Raw genomic sequence first — 24,566 nt, 5'->3', positions numbered from 1 at the left:
AACATTCAGGTGTTTTCCGATGAATGTGTATGACTATTACAATCGCTCACAGTAACATTCAGGTGTTTTCCGATGAATGTGTATGACTATTACAATCGCTCACAGTAACATTCAGGTGTTTTCCGATGAATGTGTATGACTATTACAATCGCTCACAGTAACATTCAGGTGTTTTCCGATGACTGTGTCTGACTATTGCAATCGCTCACAGTAACATTCAGGTGTTTTCCGATGACTGTGTCTGACTATTGCAATCGCTCACAGTAACATTCAGGTGTTTTCCGATCAATGTGTCTGACTATTGCAATCGCTCACAGTAACATTCAGGTGTTTTCCGATCAATGTGTCTGACTATTGCAATCGCTCACAAACCTAATATTAGAAATGGGAATCAAACCAGTCAATGTCCTTAAGTCCTGACAAACGCGAGGTTATCAGAATTAAAAAAATGAAGAAACCAACCATTTTTGTTACAGATTACACGGATCGATCCTGATATCATCATGCATAGTAAAGTATTTTAACAAAATCCTACACTACTACGGTTAAATCCAAATGCAACGAAAACACTAATTTTTATCAAGAGAAAAATCCAAAGAAACAAACATAAAGGAAACACCAGACAAAACAGATTTAACACAATGTTAACTGGATGCGTTTATTGCAAGCGTTGAAACTGTGCGTGTTGAACGCTTATTGTTTGCCAAGTTTCGTGTTAATACATGTTTCCGTTGATGTGTGATACTTGACGCAATTTCGAGTTTGATCCTGTTATCCTGAATGAAAATTATTGGCAGCACACGAACACTAATGCTTTAATAGCAGTAATACATTACGTACCATTGTTGGATTGCTATCCATTTCCGGGACGCAAAGCCCCCAGTCCAAACTATTTACTGCCTTCTCGAATCAGTAATTGTAGGACATAATAGAATAGAACATGATCCCAGTCTGATGCTATAGTTATATCCATCATAAGGAATATCTTTCTCTTTTCCTTTGGAAAGTGATGCTAATGCACGCGTGTCAGGACGCTCAACAATATTCGCCTTAATGTTTATCTTTAGGGATATCTTCGGCTGAACAAATACTTTGTAGAGTTTTTTTATCATTTTCTCTCCATTCCTTGCTTTATTGATATGTATCTGTGTCTGCTTTTTGTAAATTTGGAATTTGGAATTTGGAGTTTTGCCACTAGCTTAGCGACATGATGCTTTAGTAAAGTTTTGCCTCTTCATATGACCAGTGTCAGTGCAAGTATGACCTTCCTATTTTTAATATCTTTTCAGGTTATTTTCCTCTTTCATATTATTATTCTGTCGCAAAGTATGAACAGGTGTGAGCATAAGAAGGTCCTAGAAGTCACTCACTCCACTAGTTTTTCGTGTACACGTACTGTCGGTTGTCTCTTTTGTTTCTTTAGGACGATTTGGTGTTGGACATGGCTACACCTACAGACGAAGGAAGAAGGATTTCGCAATCTCCTCTTCATTTCAAGATGAACCATCTGTTCTGAGATGTCTGTGCCGATTTCTGTGGCTTGAAAACTGCCTAAAGGCCACGGGTCGCTTATTCTCGATATGATAGTGTCAGCTACTATTAAGGAGAGAACATTGTCCCCTCACAAAGAAATTGCCGGTGCTCGATAACATTAAGTAACAGCGCTTTCGCTCGAACAGGTCCGATTTTGACTCAAGTTCTCCGAACAGAAATTCTTCCTTCAGATCGTCATCGCCGATCTTTTGACCGAATACTGGATATTCAGCACCGGTCACCCAGCAATGCACTTCAAGTTACCGGACCCATTACTCACTTCCCCCAAGACATTATGGTTCCAAGGTTCGCCGGACAGGGCAGAGAGTAGGCGTTTTCCATCCCCTTCGGAATTGTCAATGCCAAAGGAGGCTTGTCACCTGCTTCTAGTTCGTTGACAAGGGATCAACTATCCCGTTCTCCAAGGAGTACAGGTTAAATGGGTTAGTTTCACTGCCACTTTCAGCAAACACCCCATTAACCTCTCCTTGTCCAGAGATGAAAAACAGGAATGACAGTCCACTCTTGTTGCGGGAGAGGCCAGGTCGGCAATGCTCATTCATATTTGTTTGATTCAAATGACCTTCCAGAAGAACTAGTTGCGGAAGTGCCTTGTCATCTATTCGGGTCTTCATCCCACGCTTCGGGACAGGCGATGGAAGAGGAGGAAGTATTGACTTTTGATACGACGGTAAACGATGTTTCCTCTGCAGAGCTATTCCACCCCATCCTTACCCCCCCCCCCCCCCCATAGAAATATGAGTTTCCAGTAATTCAAGGTTTTCGTGGGCGATAGAAAAAGAAAACTTTGTAGATGGCTGCACCGCTTAATGGGGGGGATACGCTCTTCCAAGGTCTAATTCCATTTGTGGTGTCGCACAACTTGAGCGACCAACAACACTGGTCCACTTCTAATCCAGCCAATAAGCGTGGCCACTCTGAGCAAACCTTCGCTTGATGTTTTCAAAGAAGGCCATTTTCAGCAGCCACTCAAGCATCACCAGTTCAAAACTCACTTCCTGTCCTTCTTCTAAATGAGGCAGTTACAGAGACATAAAGAGAAAGTCCTCAGCGTTCTACCCCATTTCTATGTAGGTACCAGACTAGCCCTATTTTCATCAAGTACGACGTGTGGGTCCTTTCCATCATAAATGAAGATTACTGACTTTGCCTTTGGGAATCTCCTCCCCTTTCGCTAACCCCCAATTAATTGTTAACAGTCCAGACTTGAGCATCTAAGTGAAAACGTGTACACCCGTTTATTAAAATACGTGGTAGAACACAAACCAAGTCCGAGGTTATATTTCCGGATCTTGTTAGTCTTGGACAGTTCAGAAACGTTTGACTCATGGTCGATCTTTCTGTCTTCAGCAAGATGCTTCAAGAATAACTTTTCAAACGGACACTACAACCTCAGTGAAGAACGACACAAGGTCCACCAACTAGGTGGTCTAATTAGATCTTCAGGACGCGTGCCTTCGAATTCACATTTTTCTGGCCCACAGGAATTACGTACCGATTTGTCTGGGACACCTAATCGGCCTAGCCTCTGGCCCCAGAGTATTTACCGGAGTGCGGAATTTCGTTCCCCTAGGAAGACCTCTTTTTTGTCCTCTCCAATGCTAGGTTCTAGCAAACTAAATACCTCACAAGGATCAACTGTTGGCAAATATTCCACCGGAATCAGGTTTTCGTCACCACCTGTGTTGGCGGCTAGATCAGGACCGGTTTCTAACTGGAGTCCAGGTTCACACCCCGTAAGCCCACCCTTTCTGTACACAAACGCATCAGGTTCGAGATGAGGTGCTCATCTGGAGCCAGCGCGGCTACTTCTTCAGGGACTGTGATCTCAAGAAGAGCCAGCTTATAGTACTAAACACTCATACAGTAAGAGTCGGTGTATATTTATTATAGCACGTCTGTTTTGTTTTGTTTTTGGTGCTTTGGGGTGGGTTGTGGGGTTGAGGTCATCAGCCTTTATCCTAACTTGTGAATTCAGCAATGCATTAGTATCAGTAACGGATTACTGCTATTTAACTATGGTTTCATTTTTCTCTTTTAGTTTGTTTTTTCTTGTTGATTTTGTTGGGTTATTTTAATTTTTTTCTCAGAGGTTTTTGTTTTGGGGAGTGCGTAAACTCGTTTTATGGCTGCAATAGTATCTACTACAGTTACAAAGAGTCTCTCTTCAAATTCCGCTGTGATGTTCTGTACTCTTTTCTAGTCAAAGGAGGAAGAAATTCCGTTTGTTGGATATGACTAAGACGATTTCAGACTGGGATCGCGCTCTGTTTTCTTTTGGAAGGGGGGTTGGGTTATATTTACCTTGGACAGTGGACTTGGCGTCCCGCGCTCCGGAAAAGCGTAGCAACACAATCGTAGCAGATAAGTATTAAATAATTAAAAATTGCTCTCCCCACCACCACCACCACCACCAAAGTGCCGCTACATATTTATCATGCAGAATACGTGTAACATTAAAGCATTCAATAAATCAAAACTTTACGTAGATATTGATGAGTGTCATACTAATAACTGTAGCTTTTGTCGCAATCTTACTTTGAAAAAGAATCATTTAAACACACCCCACTCCACGAGATTATAATTATGAAGTACATTCTCCTCGAGAGTTTAATACAAAATATTGTCTGAAAAGTTTCACTCGTGTTACTGGGTTGGGTTGCACTTAGCGCCGGTGTATCGCTAATGACTACTACAAACAACACTTTGAAAATAACGTAAATATCGTGTCACATGAATGGAGCAACTTTTTCTTGTATTTTGAACGTATATGGTACCAGTTTGTATTTTGATCTACTGTTCATTGTGTTATATCGTGTCATGAACATTTAAGGTGTTTTATAACTACATCATTTTAAGGGGCCCCGAGTGGCCGAGTGGTCTAAAGCGCTGTACGTTACGGACCACTGCCATCTCACCTCTGTCTGCGTGGGTTCGAGTCTCGGATTCAGCCAATGTGGGTATGTGAGAAAGCTTGCCAGTAGCTTCTCGTGGGTCGGTGGTTCTTTCCGGGGTTTTCCCGGGTTCTTCCTCCACCATTGATACTGGCCGCCATATATGGCCTATCGTGTGCTGAAAAATGGCGTTAAACCCTACAACAACAACATCATTTTAAAGTTCATTCTCTACCTTACTAATTAAGAAAAATAGTCAGTACTGGTTTTTCTTTGATGATGACCTTCAAATGGGAGTGTTTGATTTTATTTTAGCTGAAACTGATACACACTGTTGAATATATGAACCGTATTTTAATACGTAGTGTTTATCTTTATTTGTTATTGATCAATTTATAAGACAAATAGACCCAAACAAAACTAAACTATACCCAGTTTTTTACACATAATACTGTATATCATGAATTTGACGAAGAATAAAATATAATATTATTTATCATGAAATTTGATATGCTTTTCACGACGAACCATGGTACACGCCTTTCGGGCTAATATAACACAATTAATAATAATAATTGATTTTAGATGTAAATTGTTTGGATGAAAGCTGACTTATAATGCAGATTAATGTAAATTAGGCAGTGCTTAGGGTATCCATTTATCTTGACAAGCCAGTTGGTTACAATATACCATACACCCGTATGAATAGGCTTTCGCGATTTTCAAAGCTTAATCAAATATTAATCTTTCATCAGCAATTAAACATAACGGAACTCATTGTATGCAGTATCTGCGGCCAGAACAAGACTTAAAAATGTCTTTCCTGTAAGAGAATAAATCTATTATAGGGTTAATCTGCCTCGCGCCATTATGAGTTTAGGAGCCCATAGATGTGCTATTGTTAGCAAAGCGCATTTGAACAAAATACAAACAACGAAAACAACAATAAAAATATAATCTACTCCTTCTCATATACGCCTGGTAGCATATACAACCTGCGTGGATTATGACACAGTACGTTCTGAAGTAAACAGGCTGTCCATGGCAGCCCAGTATAACTGGTGGAGGAAGAATCCGGGAAAACCCCAGGAAGAAACACCGATCCACATGAAGCTACTGGCTAGCTTTCTCAGTCAAACGTTGTCAGAGACTGAGATTCGAACTCACGCGGACAGTGGTTAGACGTGGTTGTGATCTGTAAAGACTAGCGCCTTAGACCATTTGACCCCTCACACCCGGACTCCCACTGTTGCACGAGAAAATGACGATAATTTAGTCTCCAACCGTACACCTATCAATTAATTTAAGGTTTCTGTCTATTGAAGAACTGGTTGGATCTTTAGAGAAACCGTATAAGATTCGGTTTGCATTAAGGAATTCAGTGTGATCTTGAAAACGTGGTTAAAACACAGACGTAAATTGGTCTCCATCTATGATGATGAGAGAAATGACAAATAAGAAAGTCATATTTCAATAAAGGAAATTTAGTTTATATGGGTCGAGATGGCAAATAATTTCCACCCATAAATTACTCATTTGTTTGAACCTTCTTGAAATTGTCTTGAAGATACTGAAAATGGCACGATTTGATTAAAACACATGGCATTGTTTAATATCTGAACTGTATTTCGTCTTTCATGTGTTGAAAGACATTGATGGAACTGCTTGGTGATACCACTGAAATTGCTTCAGCCATTTGTGTATTGAAGAACTTGTTGTGCCATGGTTGGCATTCTCACTAAAAACAGACTGGGCTCATAACTTACTTTCAGATTCTGTGGCATGAATAACTAAATTTAAATAAATGAAAGTGCGATTATACGCTCATCCTAAAATGAATCAACATTAGAACTTTCGGCTCTGAAACAATAGTATAGATACTCTGAAGAAACACAAAAGAAAGTCAAATCAACATAGTTTAAGTGTGCAAAACCTTTATATAATCCGATGTACAGTCCCACACTGCAAATTTCGTCTCATTAGGTATACTGAAATACACATTACGTCACAAACAGGGAAAACAAGGATAGACACACGAACGTACGTAATGAACGTCTAAAGTTTGCTTCTGGAAGCATGGGTATAACTATAATTTTGCTATTAAAATCTGCAAAACAATTTTTCGTTTCTCAGTAAATATATTGTGTCGTAATCAAATGGTATCTGACTAATTAGTTTCCTTTTGACACCGGCGATCGTGTCACACAATGATAAAATGTAATGTGCAAGTTTGATCATGTAACCGTTGTATAAGTTTGAGCTCGTCTTCGTTCTTAATTTATTTTAGGAACAAAAAAGCTGACAAAAATATTGAAGAATTTCTTTCTTATTAAAAATGCTTGACTTTACATGTCATCTTTGCTTGTAATCATTGTCGGGATACCTTAATCTTAATTCAAGTTACAACCCATTATGATATTGTATCTGCGCTTATCAGGACGAGCTCTGACATCTAAGTAAGCCGCACCCAAACTTTGTAAGCGAAAAAGAAACATTTGAATCAATTACTCGGAAAAAAGGGCAAATAGACGAAACGAAGAGATAGACTTTATTGCACGAGAGAGCAATTAGTCTCTACAAATTTTACCGTACAATCCTTTGTAGACCATGGCAGCTTTCTGTAGTGAAAAAGGATGAAAGTGTTGGATAAAAATACATGAGGATATAAAGAAAAACAAAGTATACATATCGATATAAACAAAGCCAAAGTATACGTAAGGATATAAGCAAAGTAAAAGTATACGTATGGATATAAACAAATGGATATAAAGAAAACCAAAGTATACGTAAGGATATAAAGAAAACCAAAGTATATGTATGTATATAATCAAATCCAAAGTATACGTATGGATATAAACAAAACCAAAGTATACGTATGGATATAAAGAAAACCAAAGTATATGTATGTATATAAAGAAATCCAAAGTATACGTAAGGATATAAACATATGGATATAAACAAATCCAAAGTATACATAGGAATATGAAGAAAACCAAAGTATACGTATGGATATAAACAAAACCAAAGTATACGTATGGATATAAACAAATATAAAGTATACATATGGATATAAACAAATCCAAAGTATACGTATGGATATAAACAAATCCAAAGTATACGTATGGATATAAACAAAACCAAAGTATACGTATGGACAAAAAAAAAAACAAAACAAAGTAAACGCACTGATATAAGCAAATCCATTTTATACGTATGGATATAAACAAAACAAAAGTATATGTATGGATATAAACAAAACCAAAGTATAGGTATGGAGAAAAAACCCAGAGTATACGCAGTGATATCAGCAAATCTACATTATACGTATGGATATAAACAAAACAAAAGTATACGTATGGATATAAATAAAACCGATATATACGTATGGATATAAACAAAACCAAAGTGTACATATAGATATAAACAAAGCCAAATTATACACATCTCATAATTCCATTCGTTCACTCATTTTGTCTCTTAAAAACACAGACATAAACGTACGAAAATGTGTATTTCTGTTGAAATCATACTTCGATAAACAATCCGATATCTACATAAAGTAGCGAAACTATTTAAGGTTAAAAAAGTATGATCAGTGTTTAAGATAGTACGAAGAAGATGTAAACAGTGATAACTGATACAGTTTCAATTAGATATCAATGTATATGTAACAAAGATTTGTATTTAGAACAAATTTATGTATGTTATCATTTAAACTCAGTTTGTATTAATTTATATGTAAATTAACCGATCCGTTTTGAAGCCTTCAGAATGTAATTTCGTAAATTTCTTAGAATGGTAAAACGAGTTGAAGGAAGAAGACCGGTGAATTTCATAAATATAGGGTCTCTTCCAATGACGTAGGTGGAATTTACGTTTTTACACAGTCCCTATATGTCTTATAAAGATGTCACTGAAGATTAACATGGAACCGTTTTTCCAAAATTAACCGATATACAAATATACGAAATTAGCTGATAAACTAATATGTAAAATTAACTGATAAACAAATATACGGTCGTGGTTTCATTTAGAAATTCTGGAATGCCAGTTTGTGAACAAACTGATCCGATAGATGATGCTTTACCTTGTACAAAAATATATAAAGATATCCAACAGTTCATGACCAAAATCACCGAGTAATTGTCGAACAAAATCCTACACACGTTTCTGATGCTTTTGATTTACATTTTCCCTTAAATCATCATAGATCAGTCTAAAGTATCTTCTTTGATCAGAAGTCAAACAAACTTTGGTCCAGTAATTACTCACATATATTTTTTTCAAAATCTATACAAATTACTATTCTACAATGATTGTCCTCCCAAATTCTTCTTTTACAAACTCATTATGCATATATATTCTGGCACCGTGCAATTTTCTACAGAAAATAAAATGAACTTTCTCTTTTGAATATGTCTTTACGTAAACTCGAACTTTAGGTGCCTTATTTTAAAATGTTGTTACAAGAGTATAAAATAATTTACACTCAGTCTTAGGTGAAATATCATTAAAATAATAAATGAGTGGTTTAGAATCTTTACCTATAAGAGTCACACTGTACTTCTGCAAATGATACCCTAGTGATGAATACATTTTCTAAAATTGAGACCGCAGTGGTCCTAAAAATCATACACCGGTGATAAATACATTTCCTAAAATGACAGCGCAGCGGTCCTAAAAATCATACACCGGTGATAAATACATTTCTAAAATGATAACGCAGCGGTCATAAAAATCATACCCAAATAGTAAATACGATTCCTACAGATGTGAACTTTTTTAATAATTTCCACATTATCCCATTGAAAAACAAACTCATATTTGATTGATTATTTCCCTTTCTAAAATCATTACGTATGTTTTTGGTGTTTTTTCATAACCCTTTAAAAGTCGTTTATTACAGTACTGACTAAAATAATCCAATCCTACTTTGGGCCCTCTTGAGTCCAGGTAAATATAGCAGCTTCAAATAATGACAAAAATAATTTCAATAACCTGACATCAGTGATTAGGTCTAGACTAGTTTTCAGTATTATTTGTAATCATTGCAAAAATCAACAGAGATAAATAACCACCCATGCAAACTGCAGACAGTTCTTCAAAAACGTCGCCATTAGATTTAACCTTATTTTTAAAATACATTTACGATTCAAATATACCTTCTGAAAAACTTTTTCCTTATACTTCCATATTTAATAATTTGAACGGAAGCAAGTCCTGACAACATAATTAAAAATTTTTGTGAAACTGAGTAAACCACAAAACAGTTTGTTTCTTGGTTACTAAAACTGGTGATGAAACCGTGCACTGTGCTGTCAATCGTTGAAATAATTTCCCTAAATTCTTCTTAAATTTATAAGATTCTGCCCAATCAATACGTCCATTATTACATATGAACTTTTCGAATAACACTCAACAAAGGAACACCTCTAAAAGTTTCAACATTTTTCAATGGACCATTTTTATGTATTAGAACTATATAATTTAGTGACCAAACATGTGGAAAAGGCCTAGAATGAAGAAAAAAAAACAACATTAAATATACTACATCAAAAGTTGCATTAAATCCATACAACAAAATTAGGAATTCATTTGACGGTCCATGCAGATCACTCCTCTTCCCCGACTTAAGATGCAGAATATCTTCTTGTATGACAACATCAGATACAGTTACATCCATCCCAGTTTTCTCCAAATTTGTTATGTCCGCAACGCAGTATTGTTACAAGGTTGAAATAGCCGAACAGCTACTCGCCAGACATGTGCACGGTTTCATCACCAGTTGAATGAGACTGATAGATTACCACATGAGATAAAACGTGGATTTTTAAAAAAAAACTCAACTCAAGAAAAAAAGTAAGTTTGATTCGGAGAAAACGACCAGAGATCACAAATCGTCGGACTTAGTCGGACTGTCAAGTGAGTGTTGTACGCATTATTTTCAATGTAAAAGGCCCGGTCATCTAGACACCTGTGTCTTATCCTACTAGTGACACGGGGCATTTTGTATGTCTGCAAAGTGTTGCCATCAGTTGTTGAATACTTCCGAACCACCCGTCCTCTAACCAGTACCCGACTCCTCACAAGTACTCATCCCCTCACCAGTACCTGAGGCATCCATCTAGTCCACGACAACGCCCTGGCGCATAAATCTTCAGTTCTACAGACTTCAGGAAGGAAAACGGCATCCAGAATTTGACACATGCTTCACAAAACTCTGATTTGGCTCCAAGTATTTAGGCTGAATCCCGTGACCATAGATTCGTTAATGGTCAGACGATTTGAAAGCCGCCATGCGGTTAAAAGTGCAGTTTTCCATTGAATGAACAACGTATCAAAGAGCGAATACAAACTTGCACTTAATAACGGGATGATCAGTCTGACAAAATGTGTAGAAATGCACGAGGAGTGTTTGGAGAAGATGGATTTGTCACTATTAAAGAACTTTATTGTAGAGCGCACTACTATTTTAAATTTTTCAACTACCCTTCGTAAGTCTTTACATAAGACAATTATTTGGTCCTCACTTCCACCAGTTTAAGTTTTAACTTAAGTCTGTACGTAAGATATTTAATTGATCAATTTAAATTTCAGCTAATAAGATCAATGGATTAAAACAAAAACATTTTTAAGTCTAGACCTAATTTGTTGTGTGCAAAATTGAAGCTTGGTTTATTATATTATCCTGTGAGAGTTTAATATGTGTTTGTTGGGTGGGTGGGGGTGTCAAATATGCCGTGAGAGTTTAATATGGGTGTGTTGGGTGGGTGGGGGTGTCAAATATGCCGTGGCTTACATTATTACTTAACAACTTTCATTTGGCGTATTTCCGATGACGGCTAACTATTCATTAATAACTTTCATTTGGCGTATTTCCGATGACGGCTAACTATCCATTAATAACTTTCATTTGGCGTATTTCCGATGACGGGTAACTATCCATTAATAACTTTCATTTGGCGTATTTCCGATGACGGCTAACTATTAATTAATAACTTTCATTCGGCGTATTTCCAATGACGGCTAACTATTCATTAATAACTATCATTGGCTTATTTCCGATGACGGCTAACTATTCATTAATAACTTTGATTGACTTATTTCCGATGACGGCTAACTATTCATTAATAACTTTCATTGTGTTATTTCCGATGACGGCTAACTATTCATTAATAACTATCATCGTGATATTTCCGATGACGGCTGACTATTCATTATTAACTTTCATTGGCGTATTTCCGATGACGGATTATTTTCATGGTAGGCGTATTTTCGGGTAATAATAACCACAGACAATTAGAAAATAGTTCGTCTATCTAATGTATATGATTATAATGTGAAACAATTTTAAATTCTTACTTTCAATCCATCAGGCTTTGTTTTCGAGAATAGACTACTTTTGAGGTCGGCTTCATTTCGCATTGGTAAGGCATGTTAGGTTTGTCTTCATTAAATAGCCGTGTCAAAAAGGGTCAAAATTATAGGTACCGTTCCAACGATATCCAATTATCGTCAGAATTCTATCTCTTGTCAATGTAAATGTAAGTATTGCTGTTGCAACGGTACAATTTAATATTGCAACAGTATTTTCTGATAATAATATATTTGGGTCACAATCAGCCAATCGCACGCGAAGTTCTCCAATGAGTGCTCAATGTTATTGCTACTTTTTATTGACTTTTTGTCTTTTGTTTATTTTTTTAAATGTCAGCTTCTACCACCCTCAGTTCTGGATATGTTGAATACTTCTCTGGACTTTTTACACGCATTCTGCTAACAGATTTGTCATATTTCTTGTAGAAATGCTCCTATATACGCATTCTGCGATGTCTCAAATATGTTCGTACGTTTTATTTATATAAACCAATGTTTATGTATGTGATCATTGTTGTATATAATGTTGTTTGCCTTAGAAGCTGTTGTTAGTATTGTCATTTATGATGTATCTGCTGATCTGTGTGTTTTTTTTTTAAATAAGCAAAACTTATTTTGTTGTGTCTTCGGGCTAGTGTTTTGTTTCCCAGACTACCAATGCATCATGTATTATGTTAAATTTTATGTAATAAGTACATTCCAGTAAACTGCTTATTGGCGCGTGTATTCTTATTCTCCACTATTTTATTATATCACCAGTCCTACTCGTACCAACTTGATTTGAACGGGAAACACTTTCCAAGCAATAATTTCTAATGAATTTATGTAAAATGTCCATTCGCAACGCCGGAGTTAATCAAACGGGCCATACCTTGAATGTATACCGATATCTGCATTCGGATAATCTCGGCTATTCATGAAACAAGGATTGCCCAGTTTGTTGCAAATGCATCGTTCTGTTTTTTTATTTACAATTTTTCAGTTAGTCTTACAATTATTCCAGTGGTAGAAAAATCGAAGTAACCCGAATTGACTGCGGTTTCTTTTTTGCGGATAAATTTCCGGCTAACAGAATGTATGATTTTTCTGTAAATTACTACGCCAACGTACACCCGAGGCATATTTTTTGCCATGCATTAATAGCCGAGAACATTCCGATTGGGCTAATTGTCAAGTGCATTCTGAACTTAACTCATTAGCCGCTGATGCCGCGTTTACGCGTCAGGAGGTAGTAGCCTAATACTGCGCTCTGTAGCATCAAGGTCATGTACAATACACAAAAGTGGGTGGTATTATAGAAAGATAGACTGATGTAGCTCTACAATGATACCAAATAATCTGGACGTTCTAGTTGCTCTACAAAATACAGAGGGAAAAACCAAAAAAATTTGGACCCGATTTTTTTCCACCCAAAATTCGCCCGTGGTCGGAATCCGATTTTGTGTGCGGAGTTTAGACTTTTTGGCCTCGCATCTCAGACAGAGCGGTCTGAACTGCATAGAGACTGGTGAAACTATGCAAAAAGTAGGATAAGATGGGCATTTGGAATAAAGAGTGGTCTCGATACGAAAATGATAGGCCAGTTAAGCACAAAAAAGAAGAAATAAACAAATTCAACTTTTACCCTTCTGCTTATGTGCGAGCGAAACATCCAATGAAAAACAAAAAAAAAAAAAAAACAATGTTTCTAACACAACTAGGCATTAGGTTAACGGGAAATCTCTTGGAAGTCGATGTATTAGGATGTGTTCAGAAATAGCCCCCAAAATGTGTTTCCTACTCGCATTTCAGGCGCAAACGACAAAAACATCCAAGGGTTAATGAGTTAATTAAGTGTTCCCAGTAACTAAGCTGTGTGACCGGACAGGATTCAACATTATAAGATATGATTGCCGCAGTTTTAAATTAACACATAACCAATAACTATTCCATTGCTTTAATGTATGCTTAGATTTCTATATGAGTGCTTTAAAAAGAAATCACGACTACTAACCCACATTATTTGCGATGCATGCGGACGAAATCTGATGAAGGGGTTTCATGTCATGGCGATTTTTCACTCTCAGAAGTACTTTTTACTATATTTTTGAGAAAAGACTAATAAGTTGAGCAATTGAGTCGATATGAATAATATAATTTCGAATTAATTTATGCAAATTATTCAGCTGTGTTCTGCTTTGAAGTCTATCGAGTAGATTTAGTATAATCATTTAGCTACGTTTTGTTGCTTTGTTGTTGCTGTGTTTCTATGTGTTTGAACTGGTGTGGATGGGCTAAACAAGTTGACGAGCGGTATGTTGGAAACAGCCTCTGGCGAGGGCCCACGAGACGATACCACCAAAAGTCTCTGCATTTTAAAGGTTTCTTGCGCATACTTTTAACCGTCTCACAGTAAAGATAAACTTGCTTTAGGGAATGTTCAGGTTGTTTGGCGCTCAATTTTGGGGTGATGGGAGCGCCGGCTAGGCTCCTGCTATGGTACTGTATCCGTCTGCTACGTTTATTTATTTCCAGAGTGACTCCACAATAATAATGGTTGAACCAATTTTCTCCTTTCAGGTTTATTAAAAGAAAATATGATACCAGACTACACGAATACACTTTTACGAAAGGAGACGAAGGGCGGAGTGACAGAGAAGGATTTGAACTCAAGTTTGTGACTGGCTGTTGTCAGTCCAGCAAGTTTATGTTGTCTGTGATATGAGTATTATCGACTGAAGTCCTTTTACATGGATGAAGGGTGAAAGACTACATATTATTCGGAAGGCAACTTGACTTTAACATTTGCCAATTGGTCAGCAGTATAAAATGCATATCAGTCCAATTGCCAGTCAGTACGGTGCTGACTGCACATCCGGACATGCGCTTTGTGGGTTTGTTGAAGATGTGAATTGACTTTGTATAGTTTTACTCACTGTGTGCAGGACTGTCAGTCCACAGTCAATTTCATAAATATGTGTGTGAATGTGTGAGCTCGTCTGTCTGTCTGTCTGAATGTATGTATGTATGTTGGGTAAATGGTTCGTTCGTCAATACGGGTAACATGTAGGGTATTTTACTTTTGAATGCCATGCATAGACTGTGTTGCTGATTTTCATTTCTATTTCTGATGCATGAATTGTGTACATATGTTTTAATTAAGAAACAATACTTTTCGCTACGTTGATCTTCTTTCGATAAATCTCTAATTTATAAATATAAGTACCGTCAGACATAGGTACCGGCCAAAAAAAGCACATAGTTTTTACATTTTGTTAAAAAGTAATTCATTTCGCAAGCAAATAAATTCAAATCAAATCGAATAAAAACTCTGATCAAATAAGCACCACAATTTTAGACAAAGTTAGTTTCACATATGTGGAAATAAACTGAAGAAAAAAGATAATATTTCATGAAATATATTTTTAAATACAAGACGATATGCATATGATAAAATACGTCGATAAAATCAGGAACATTCAAGTATTCATGACTAGGCTGCTACATGAACCGAATTACGCTTTCACTCTTGGCATACCGAAATACGAGTAAACAAGTTGTACAGTACTATGCAGAGTGACTTGCCGATACGAGAAAAATGCTACCTGTATAAAAACATATTCCCTCTACATGGCATAACTATATAATAATTAGTCTTTATTATTTATTTGTTGGTTGCAAGATTCATGGCTACAGAGTTGTTTGAAAGAATATCATTATCGCTAGAATCATTATCATCGCGCTCGTGCGCGAGCGCGTGCGTGTGTGTGTGTGTGTGTGTGTGTTTAACGACAGTTTTGTGTTTGTTTCTACACCGGGCATGTGTAACGCTGAACAGGAAACACTTGCTTTGCTATATACAAGTGCTGCATCTTCAAAATACGTAAACCGACATCTTTGACTTCCGCTGGCAGTAAGCTTAGACTGTTATATGACTTGGAAGGGTACTGGGTTAAGAGTGGATGGTCTAACATCACAAAGTATAAAACGAAGGAATATGCGACATAGTCACAGGAAGCTGAGTAACGAGTAATCAATGATGACTATGTAATTATTAATGTAATAGTTGTAAAATAAATTAATGCTAATGTAACTTGACCGTAATGTCTCATGATTTTGCTCTGTAAAATGTGTACAAATTTACTCTTTCATCATGTAAAGTTCCATCCAATATTGTTCACTGTGTTAGATTTATGTCAACTCGGCCAGCTGTTTGTAAATGATATTGTTTGAGCTTTCTTCTCGAAGATTAATGTTACCTGCTTGGATTACATAATCATATTTAGTGATTCAATGTTCATAACACATCAGAAGGATGGATATATATATGGAAATCATATGGCGAATAACAATCCTTTCAAGTGCGCTGGATCCAGCAAGCAATCACTTGTACCAGGGACTGATGAAGATAAATGCAATAAACTGACAACGAACAGTGCGAAACTAGTATCTAACTAGCCTGAGCGCACTGTTCATTGTCAGTTTATTGCATATATATGCATGCATATACATACATATATATATATATATATATATATATATATATATATATATATATATATATATATATATATATATATATATATCGACAGCGAAATTTCAGGTGATGGAAATAAATCTCGCAATTGACTTGTGTGTTCTTTGTGCTTGAGTCTTTTGGTTCCTTTGTCAGAAGTATTGTTTGTCATATGAAACAGGGAATCAGCCTTCACGTTTATTCTCTAAAAACAGGGAATCAGCCTTCACGTTTATTCTCTAAAAACAGGGAATCAGCCTTCACGTTTATTCTCTAAAAACAGGGAATCAGCCTTCACGTTTATTCTCTAAAAACAGGGAATCAGCCTTCACGTTTATTCTCTAAAAACAGGGAATCAGCCTTCACGTTTATTCTCTAAAAACAGGGAATCAGCCTTCACGTTTATTCTCTAAAAACAGGGAATCAGCCTTCACGTTTATTCTCTAAAAACAGGGAATCAGCCTTCACGTTTATTCTCTAAAAACAGGGAATCAGCCTTCACGTTTATTCTCTAAAAACAGACAAGGGTGATTGATGAATTTCATAACCTTTTGGAATCCGATCACTTTTTTCAAAGTAATAAGTAGTACCAAAATGAATCATGATTGTTTTGTATTAATTTGTTTTTGCAAGTGCAAACTGTAGATTATGGTGTTGAATGAGACCTTATTTAAGCCAGTGTTACGTAAGCAAGATGTATATGGATGTCATGTAGCAGTTATCATTTGTTATATTTAATTGCCTGATTAAAATCAGAATCTCCGACATAGGTCTGATGGGCTCCGCTACGAGGTCATGTTTAGTTGGATTTGTATCCCAACTAAATTGCAGTTTTCATATTTCTGAAAGTGAAAAACATCATTCGGAACATACATTTACTAACGATAATGATCTATCTCTTCCAGTGCAACGCTACAGGCCACTGAAAATAGGAAGACCTGGCGTTAACCAGAACACGAACTTTGATAGGCGCATGTCAGAACTACTCTTTATAAATTGACCTTGATTTTATCTAAACTGGTTGGTTACAAGAAATTGATATATCTTTCCATCGAGTTTTGAAATAACCGATGTGGCTAATGGAGACGAAATAACAACTTGTTCACGTCGCTGAAGGAACAATAACATATGCCAACAATAAAAACCAAGGCAACTCTGATGTAACGGTTAGAGCGGCAGCTGGTCACTTCGGTGATTTCAGTATTTGTATACTCATACAGTTTCCCACGTGTTGTGGCGATTTTTCTCTGTATGGAGTTCTTCTTCACATTTTGCATTACATTCATGAAGGCCATTTATACCGTGTAAGAAAGTACATGTAGTTCTAATACAAGTTTCTGCTTAGACCATTCCCACCGGAAGTTATCGGCAGCCATATTGATGATATGCTGTCATATTCACTTTTGACTGTATGTGTTTTTTGGTAATATAAATGAATTTTTCGAACCTCAAAAAGATATTACGAAATATGCATAAATAGAAAGAATGCTAAACATGCTATTTTGACAGTATCCATGTTTGTTATTTGTGTGTTGTTGTTGCCTAAGTATGCCTTGTCCAAACGTTTGGGAACCTGATGTAAGCTAAAGTGCCATGGCAGTTGTCTACCATTCGGGTAAAATGAAGAGAAAAGCGTCTGGTAGGGACCATGTCAAGAAGAGTTTACGCTTTGGAGCACGGTTGATGCAAGCTTTCTCTAACTCAGTCGAAATGTTGGAATACCCTAGAATTCTCATATTATTGTATCCAAAGTGTTTGGGTATTTTGGATTATTTCGGTTTAATCATCAGGGGAGGATCCCCTTTCCGAGAGCGTTTCGGTTCTGACCCACAACACTCTTAATGGGTGCACCGACCGAGTTGATCAGACACAGCCCAGAACCGATTAGCTTTTCCATCGTTCCTCTCTCATTCGGCAAATCCAATCTGAGGCTTCCTCGGCCTGTTTGCCAAACTTGGTGACTAACTTCCTGTGGCTAGCTCCTGCAAACCCGGTGACTCCCATGGCACGCCAAAAGATCTGTACTGCAAAGCCACGGTATCCATTTCATGCGGAAGATTCCAGGCCTTCCATCAATTGGTCTAACACTCATGGATGAGTGGCTTATACTTGGCCAATTTTCTCTCATGGGCCTCCTCCATTCTCGCTTCTCACGGCACTATCAGTTCTGCTATACGAAATATAAATCCTAACGGTGCCATGTTCTTAGTTCTGTAGGTCTCTTCTGCTTGTAACACTGGATTAAGTAAGCTGATGATGACCACGTCAAGCTTAGGATACATTTTCCATGTTATTTTTAGACTAAAAGGCAATTTTTGTTGTAAAGATGACACATAACATGTGGAGGTAGAAGAGACTTGCTCAGCATATTATGCAAGAGATCTCCACTTCTCTTCGCATACCAAACTTCTCTTCGTATACCAAACTTCTCTTCCTATAAGAAGCTTCTCTTCGTATACCAAACTTCTCTTCCTATACCAATCTTCTCTTCGTATACCAAGCTTCTCTTCGTATACCAAGCTTCTCTTCTTTACCAAACTTCTCTTCGTATACCAAACTTCTCTTCGTTACCAAACTTCTCTTCGTTACCAAACTTCTCTTCGTTATACCAAACTTCTCTTCGTATACCAAACTTCTCTTCGTATACCAAACGTCTCTTCCAATACCAAGCTTCTCTTTGTATACCAAACTTCTCTTCGTATACCAAACTTCTCTTCCTATACCAAACTTCTCTTCCTATACCAAACTTCTCTTCGTATACCAAGCTTCTCTACGTTACCAATCTTCTCTTCGTATACCAAACTTCTCTTCGTTACCAAACTTCTCTTCGTTACCAAACTTCTCTTCGTATACCAAACTTCTCTTCGTAACCAAACTTCTCTTCGTTACCAAACTTCTCTTCGTATACCAAACTTCTCTTCCTATACCAAACTTCTCTTCGTATACCAAACTTAAAAAAGAGTTTATTCAAAGAGTTGGTCCAATACGTTCCACGTATTTGTTTCCGCCATGTAAAACACGCTATTTTCACCGACTTGTGTGTGGAACAATTGTTCACTGAATAAAAATTATGTTTATGCTACATTTTGATAATAAAATGGTTTTGAAATAAATAAATAAATAATGACGAGTAGAATAATTATTAACACTGAAGTTCCATGCAAATATGTTGAATGATAACCATCTTTAAGAAAACACTTATATGAAATGAGCTTTGACTATTACAGAATCCATAAGTTTGGCCAATTTACAACTGAATTGCAATGTCAGTCTGATTTATTTTCATTCCTTACACTGATTCGTCTGAAATTCGATCTTCATTTCTGAGCTTTGAAGCGTTGACATAAAAGCAAAACAAAAAATCTCTATGATTAATTCTTGATACTGCTTACTTTCAGTCTCCACTTAGATAATATCAGCTTCAAAATATCACCTTCTGATAAGTATAACATTGCGAGTACAAAGTACAACATTGCGAGTAAAAAGTACAACATTGCGAGTACATTAACGTTTAAGTCAAAGATCACTTTCTTTTCCAACGGTTTTTGGTCTATTCAGTTGATATCATTTTACCCCCTTTATACCTTTCAAAAAGGTTAAGAAAGCCGAATCAAATAATTAATTTTTGTACTTCATAAACGTGAATATCTTGTGTCAAGTTTTGATTGATCTTACAATTGGCCACGTTGTCTGCATAAAAAGGGCATAAGTTTATTCTAGTATGCAAGGTGTTCCTAAAAAAACATTGAATTTAGAATACAAAATGCGTTATTTGATATAGATTATAAGAAAGAAATCTAAAGTTAAGACACTAGATGTTACAAAATATTACCCGCAAGTCAATACAATCAGTAATCAAACTCCACACGCTGTCGATGGATCGGAGAGAGAGAGAGAGAGAGAGAGTTTAATACTCTTGAGACTGTCTTGCGCTCGATATACAAAACATAATTCCTATCATAGACATCATCTTTTCGGATCAATGTGGATAAATACAGCTAAAACGTAGCGTTAGACTCGTAAATCTATTTCAAAACCTTGCATAATTATGAGAGAGAGAGAGAGAGAGAGAGAGAGAGAGCTGCAATATAATTATTCAGAAATTCTCTCGCTATCGCGCTCAGTGAATGCTATATACACGTCGTCCTTTCACAATTACGATTTATATTGACCACTCCAGTGGCCTAGTGGTTAGAGTGTCCGCCTCGGAAGCGGGAGGTCGTGGGTTCGAACCTGTACCGAGTCATACCAAATGGTCATACAAAAATGGTACTAACAGCTGCCTCGCTTGGCGCTCAACATTAAGAGATTAGTGTTAAGACTGGTCGGCCTAGTTTCACGATAATTTCTTCTAACCAATTCATACAAGTTCAAATATAAATCTTGTGTGTGTGTGTGGGTGTGTGTGTGTGTGTGTGTGTGAGTGGTTAGGATTTGTAACGTAGCTTTAACAATTTTTCAGTCATATCGCTATCATGTCTGCAGTGTGGCAGTTTATAGTGATGTCTAGCACAGGGCATCATGCCGCAGACATGTAGCATGATGTCCCACCGAGTCACAAGATGTATTCTCTCAGCATACTGTCCAGATTGGAAAGAGACTAGAGCTCCATGAAATGGATCCGCTGAATTTATTTTCACCTCCTATACGGATTTTATTAAGAACTTGCACTATTAAACGATCACTGTTGTGGGTTCCGATATCGCAATCGAACGTCGTAAAACGAACATTGTCCTCACATAAACAGAGGACAGATCAGGGTCTACGTTATCAGTTCATCAATATGATGCAAAGCGAATAAGATAGACTCTCATCTGACAGCTCATCATGATCTAGTAAATCTTTGTCTATACTGCTCGCATTTGGTTGCGCTCTTGAACACAGATAAAACTGTCATCAATCTGACTAAAATATATCCGCTGTTTCTTCACGTAGGACTGTGGAGATTTTATTTTAATCAGATTCAGACGGTCATTGCCATGAAAGTAACACCGGACAAAACAAAAAAGATCAAGGTAAAAGGTCGAACATTTGCAATTTCTGAAAATTCAAAAAATACATTTGAATAATTTTAAATACAAAAAATGGTAAAGGAAAGCATTTATTCCAACCATCTTGGACGCTTGTGAAAATGCAATTGTGAAATCTAGTTCAAGCTAAGTAAAACTTACCGTGCAAGAACGACAAGGGGCAATCATTCAGGCTTGCCCGCCTTGCGTATATGTATACAGGTGATGCTCGATTTACGCCAGTTTAGGTAGGTAGGTAGTTAGGTAGATAGATAGAAGGAAAGACATTCAATTAGCGCCTCTTTGATCCCTTTTAACGCCAACGCTGGCGCCATGTGATATGACTCACGTGCCTTTACATCACTCGTGATTTGCGCCATAACCTCGAGAACGCATCAAAGTTTTACATCGAGCGTCACCTGTATGTAACGTTAGATGGCGCTTCAGCTTATTACTCGTTCTATAGAATTGAGTAAGCTAGGTACAAAACATGGTAAAAGCAAAAACGCTACCAAAATACAAAGACAAATCCTCCAACCGAAAGTAACTGAATTATCCGACTTTGGATAAAAGACGAAGAGTACAAGACCACGCAGTATGGCATGTAAAATAGATACAGGCAATAAGGTCAGAATCCTTACTGCAAGTTCAAATTTATTTGAATAAATCGCACTCTTTCTAAACGTGTAACACCTTCTCTGATGGAATATCATAGCAAGTCGCTTCCCACAGCAAACAGGTTGCCTCTAGCCGGCATACGGTACCCACTTTGCGCCGGTCCGTTTATGACAATCGATGTTTAACTTTTATTGAGATTTGCCCAAAAGTAGATAACGACCCCTCGTAGAGGTATGAGTTATTCTCACATAACACGGTTAACCATTTCTTCCACTGATAGTGCAAGTTATGTCTATAAACCCGGGGAACGGACTCTTCACTTTATGCATGAGGGCTATCGCTAATGCAGACGGATGATCGGTTAAAAACATATATTCCTACCACGTATACAATTTAACATGTCTGAGAATGCGATTTCTACCCGTTTAGAAACAAGATTTGGCGATACTAGTTCTCGTGCAAGTAAGGTCATATCTTCTGGAATGTGCATGGATGAGTCAAACATGCCACAACTTTCACACATATCTGTTTCAGTCTAGACCAACAAATAGGTCTCCGCTTTTGTTTTTTTTTTTGACAGCGGAGACCAACCTTGTTGGCACGTATTTCACAATGACGTTTTAAGCTGTTTTAACCTCCCCATCCGTTCTGACTATCGGACGCTCGCTATTAATTAATACATTTATTTCGACTGACCTTGGTATGTGGATGGTAGCTAAAAACCCTCTTCTTTTTACCCATGGCGTTATATCCTTCAGAGCACTCATTTTTTAGTAACAATCCCTGTCAGAACTGAACACCTATGTGTACATCTATCTATTACTGTCCGTATCTTTAAATTACTGACGTATACGTGGAAAGCAGCATCACTCAAAGGAAAAGAACGTCTGGAAACCTTCTAGTGAGCAGTATATCACTAGGAACTGACTAACGCTTGGGACGGAACTGCGTCTAGATTCTGCTGCCAGAAAAAAATAAAAGCGGTGACCTACTTGTTGGTCTATGCTTCAGATGTGTTTTCCTTCGCTGCAAATGGTGGCGCCATGTCTTCACATTTCTGCACGAGAATACGGGACGTGGAAAACTTGGTGACCGCTTAAATCTTAGTGTATAATATGAGATCTGTGTTGCCTGTTGTTGTTGCTGTTGTTATTGATTTATTTTGTTAATTTTTTTTATATTTATACAGTTTTTTCCGATATTTCTTTTTCGTTTGCTTCAATACTTTTTAGTTAACTCTCTTTTATGAATGCAATTACAGGATATGTATAACCATAATCGACTGGCGCAAATCAAAGTGTCGTACCAATATAGGGATGCCGTCGCACCGACGGGCAGACCATATGTTGGGCCCAAACTGGATGTCGATATTGACCCTTTGCCTTGTTAGTTAATGTAGAAAATGTTCTTCACGTGAAATTTTAGAATGTTTTCAATGAGTACTTCAAAATACTTCCTCATCTTACTCGTGTAAATTACGTCTAAAGGAAAGTCCCATCTTAATGTAGTGTAAAACTGTTTACCCCCCCCCCCCCCATTATCCTTATTTTTTACGAGTACCATTTACCCATTAGACATGTAGTTTTCTTTTCATCACAAACATTTCTTTAATGCCTTCGTCAAATGCTCGCTAAAAATTGACTGATGAATACCAGGAAAATCGTTAGAAGTTATGTTTGAATTTAAATTCTATTTTTATGTTGTTCGCTGAAAATAAGATCATTAATTAAATTGAAAACATCAGGTATCGTATTCACTCATCATGGATTGTTTTTATCCAAGCATATGCAGCCGATACTTATCATCCGTGCGTGGTGTAAACATTCTGATAAATATAGCAGCATGTAATTAATTACAATACTGTCACATGCATATATGCAGTGTGAAACTTATGACGCACATTAATGTTTTCAAACGATATTCTTAAACATTCAATTGAATGCTCTATTATTCAGATTAAAGACCACGACGCAGAAAGATATTAGAACTGTAAGTGCTCTCATCCTCAAAACTATATATATATATATATATATATATATATATATATATATATATATATATATATATATATATATATATATATATATATATATATATATCTGGGGATATCATCTGTTGGTTGTTTGTATTATTAGGTAAATAGAATAAATGGGATATATCATCTGTTGGCTGTTGGTATTATTAGCTAAATAGAATACATGAGGGATATTTTTTTTTCCCTACGTAAATACCGGATATATTTCTTTGCATGATACAAACAACGTGATATTTTAATGAGTGTTGAAGCCACGTGTGAAAATTTATACATATACATTTAACTTATGAAAATATGAAAAAATGTCAATTATTGAGCCGAGAAGTGTCGATATTTCACACTTAAGCATATAATGCAAATGTTTATGTCCTTGTCCTCGAAATTACATTACATGAAAGATTATGATATTAGCGCTGTAAGAAGAAGCTCTCCTTATTGAAACATATGGGGCACTTAGGCACCTACAATCTTTATACCACTTTCTGTCATAATGTTTATAACTTATTTCAAGTTTTCTCAAGAATGACCCTAGAATCTGAAACATGATATTAGAAATCGACTACTTCTTGTATAGTTTGTGAAAA

At 36.7% G+C, this 24,566-nt stretch overlaps 1 protein-coding gene and 1 long non-coding RNA gene across 5 annotated transcripts in view; one reads left to right on the top strand and one right to left on the bottom strand.

Moving 5' to 3' along the window:
- LOC149800577 (follistatin-like) overlaps positions 1-16,311 on the top strand; it is an 84,477-nt gene extending 68,166 nt beyond the window's left edge. For 3 of the 4 annotated variants that reach the window (XM_089954525.1, XM_089954527.1, XM_089954524.1), the window contains exon 7: positions 14,385-16,310. In XM_089954525.1, the coding sequence (XP_089810651.1) occupies positions 14,385-14,485 (101 nt within the window). In that variant the 3' untranslated portion in view covers positions 14,486-16,310. Of the gene's footprint in view, positions 1-14,384 lie in introns of all 4 variants that reach the window. The other variant, XM_089954526.1, reaches the window with a different exon arrangement.
- The window catches only part of LOC149800576 (uncharacterized), an 87,183-nt gene extending 63,240 nt beyond the window's left edge, over positions 1-23,943 (bottom strand). The window contains exon 1 of the long non-coding RNA XR_016420524.1: positions 22,644-23,943. This is a non-coding gene — a long non-coding RNA (uncharacterized LOC149800576). The remainder of the gene's footprint in view (positions 1-22,643) is intronic.
- Positions 23,944-24,566: the final 623 nt, after the last annotated feature.

This window comes from Sinohyriopsis cumingii, chromosome 4 (assembly GCF_028554795.1).
Source record: "Sinohyriopsis cumingii isolate HCF-2022 chromosome 4, ASM2855479v2, whole genome shotgun sequence".
NCBI lineage: Eukaryota > Metazoa > Mollusca > Bivalvia > Unionida > Unionidae > Sinohyriopsis > Sinohyriopsis cumingii.
Note: the sequence above shows the minus strand (reverse complement) of the source record. Positions and strands in the feature narration are given on the sequence as shown.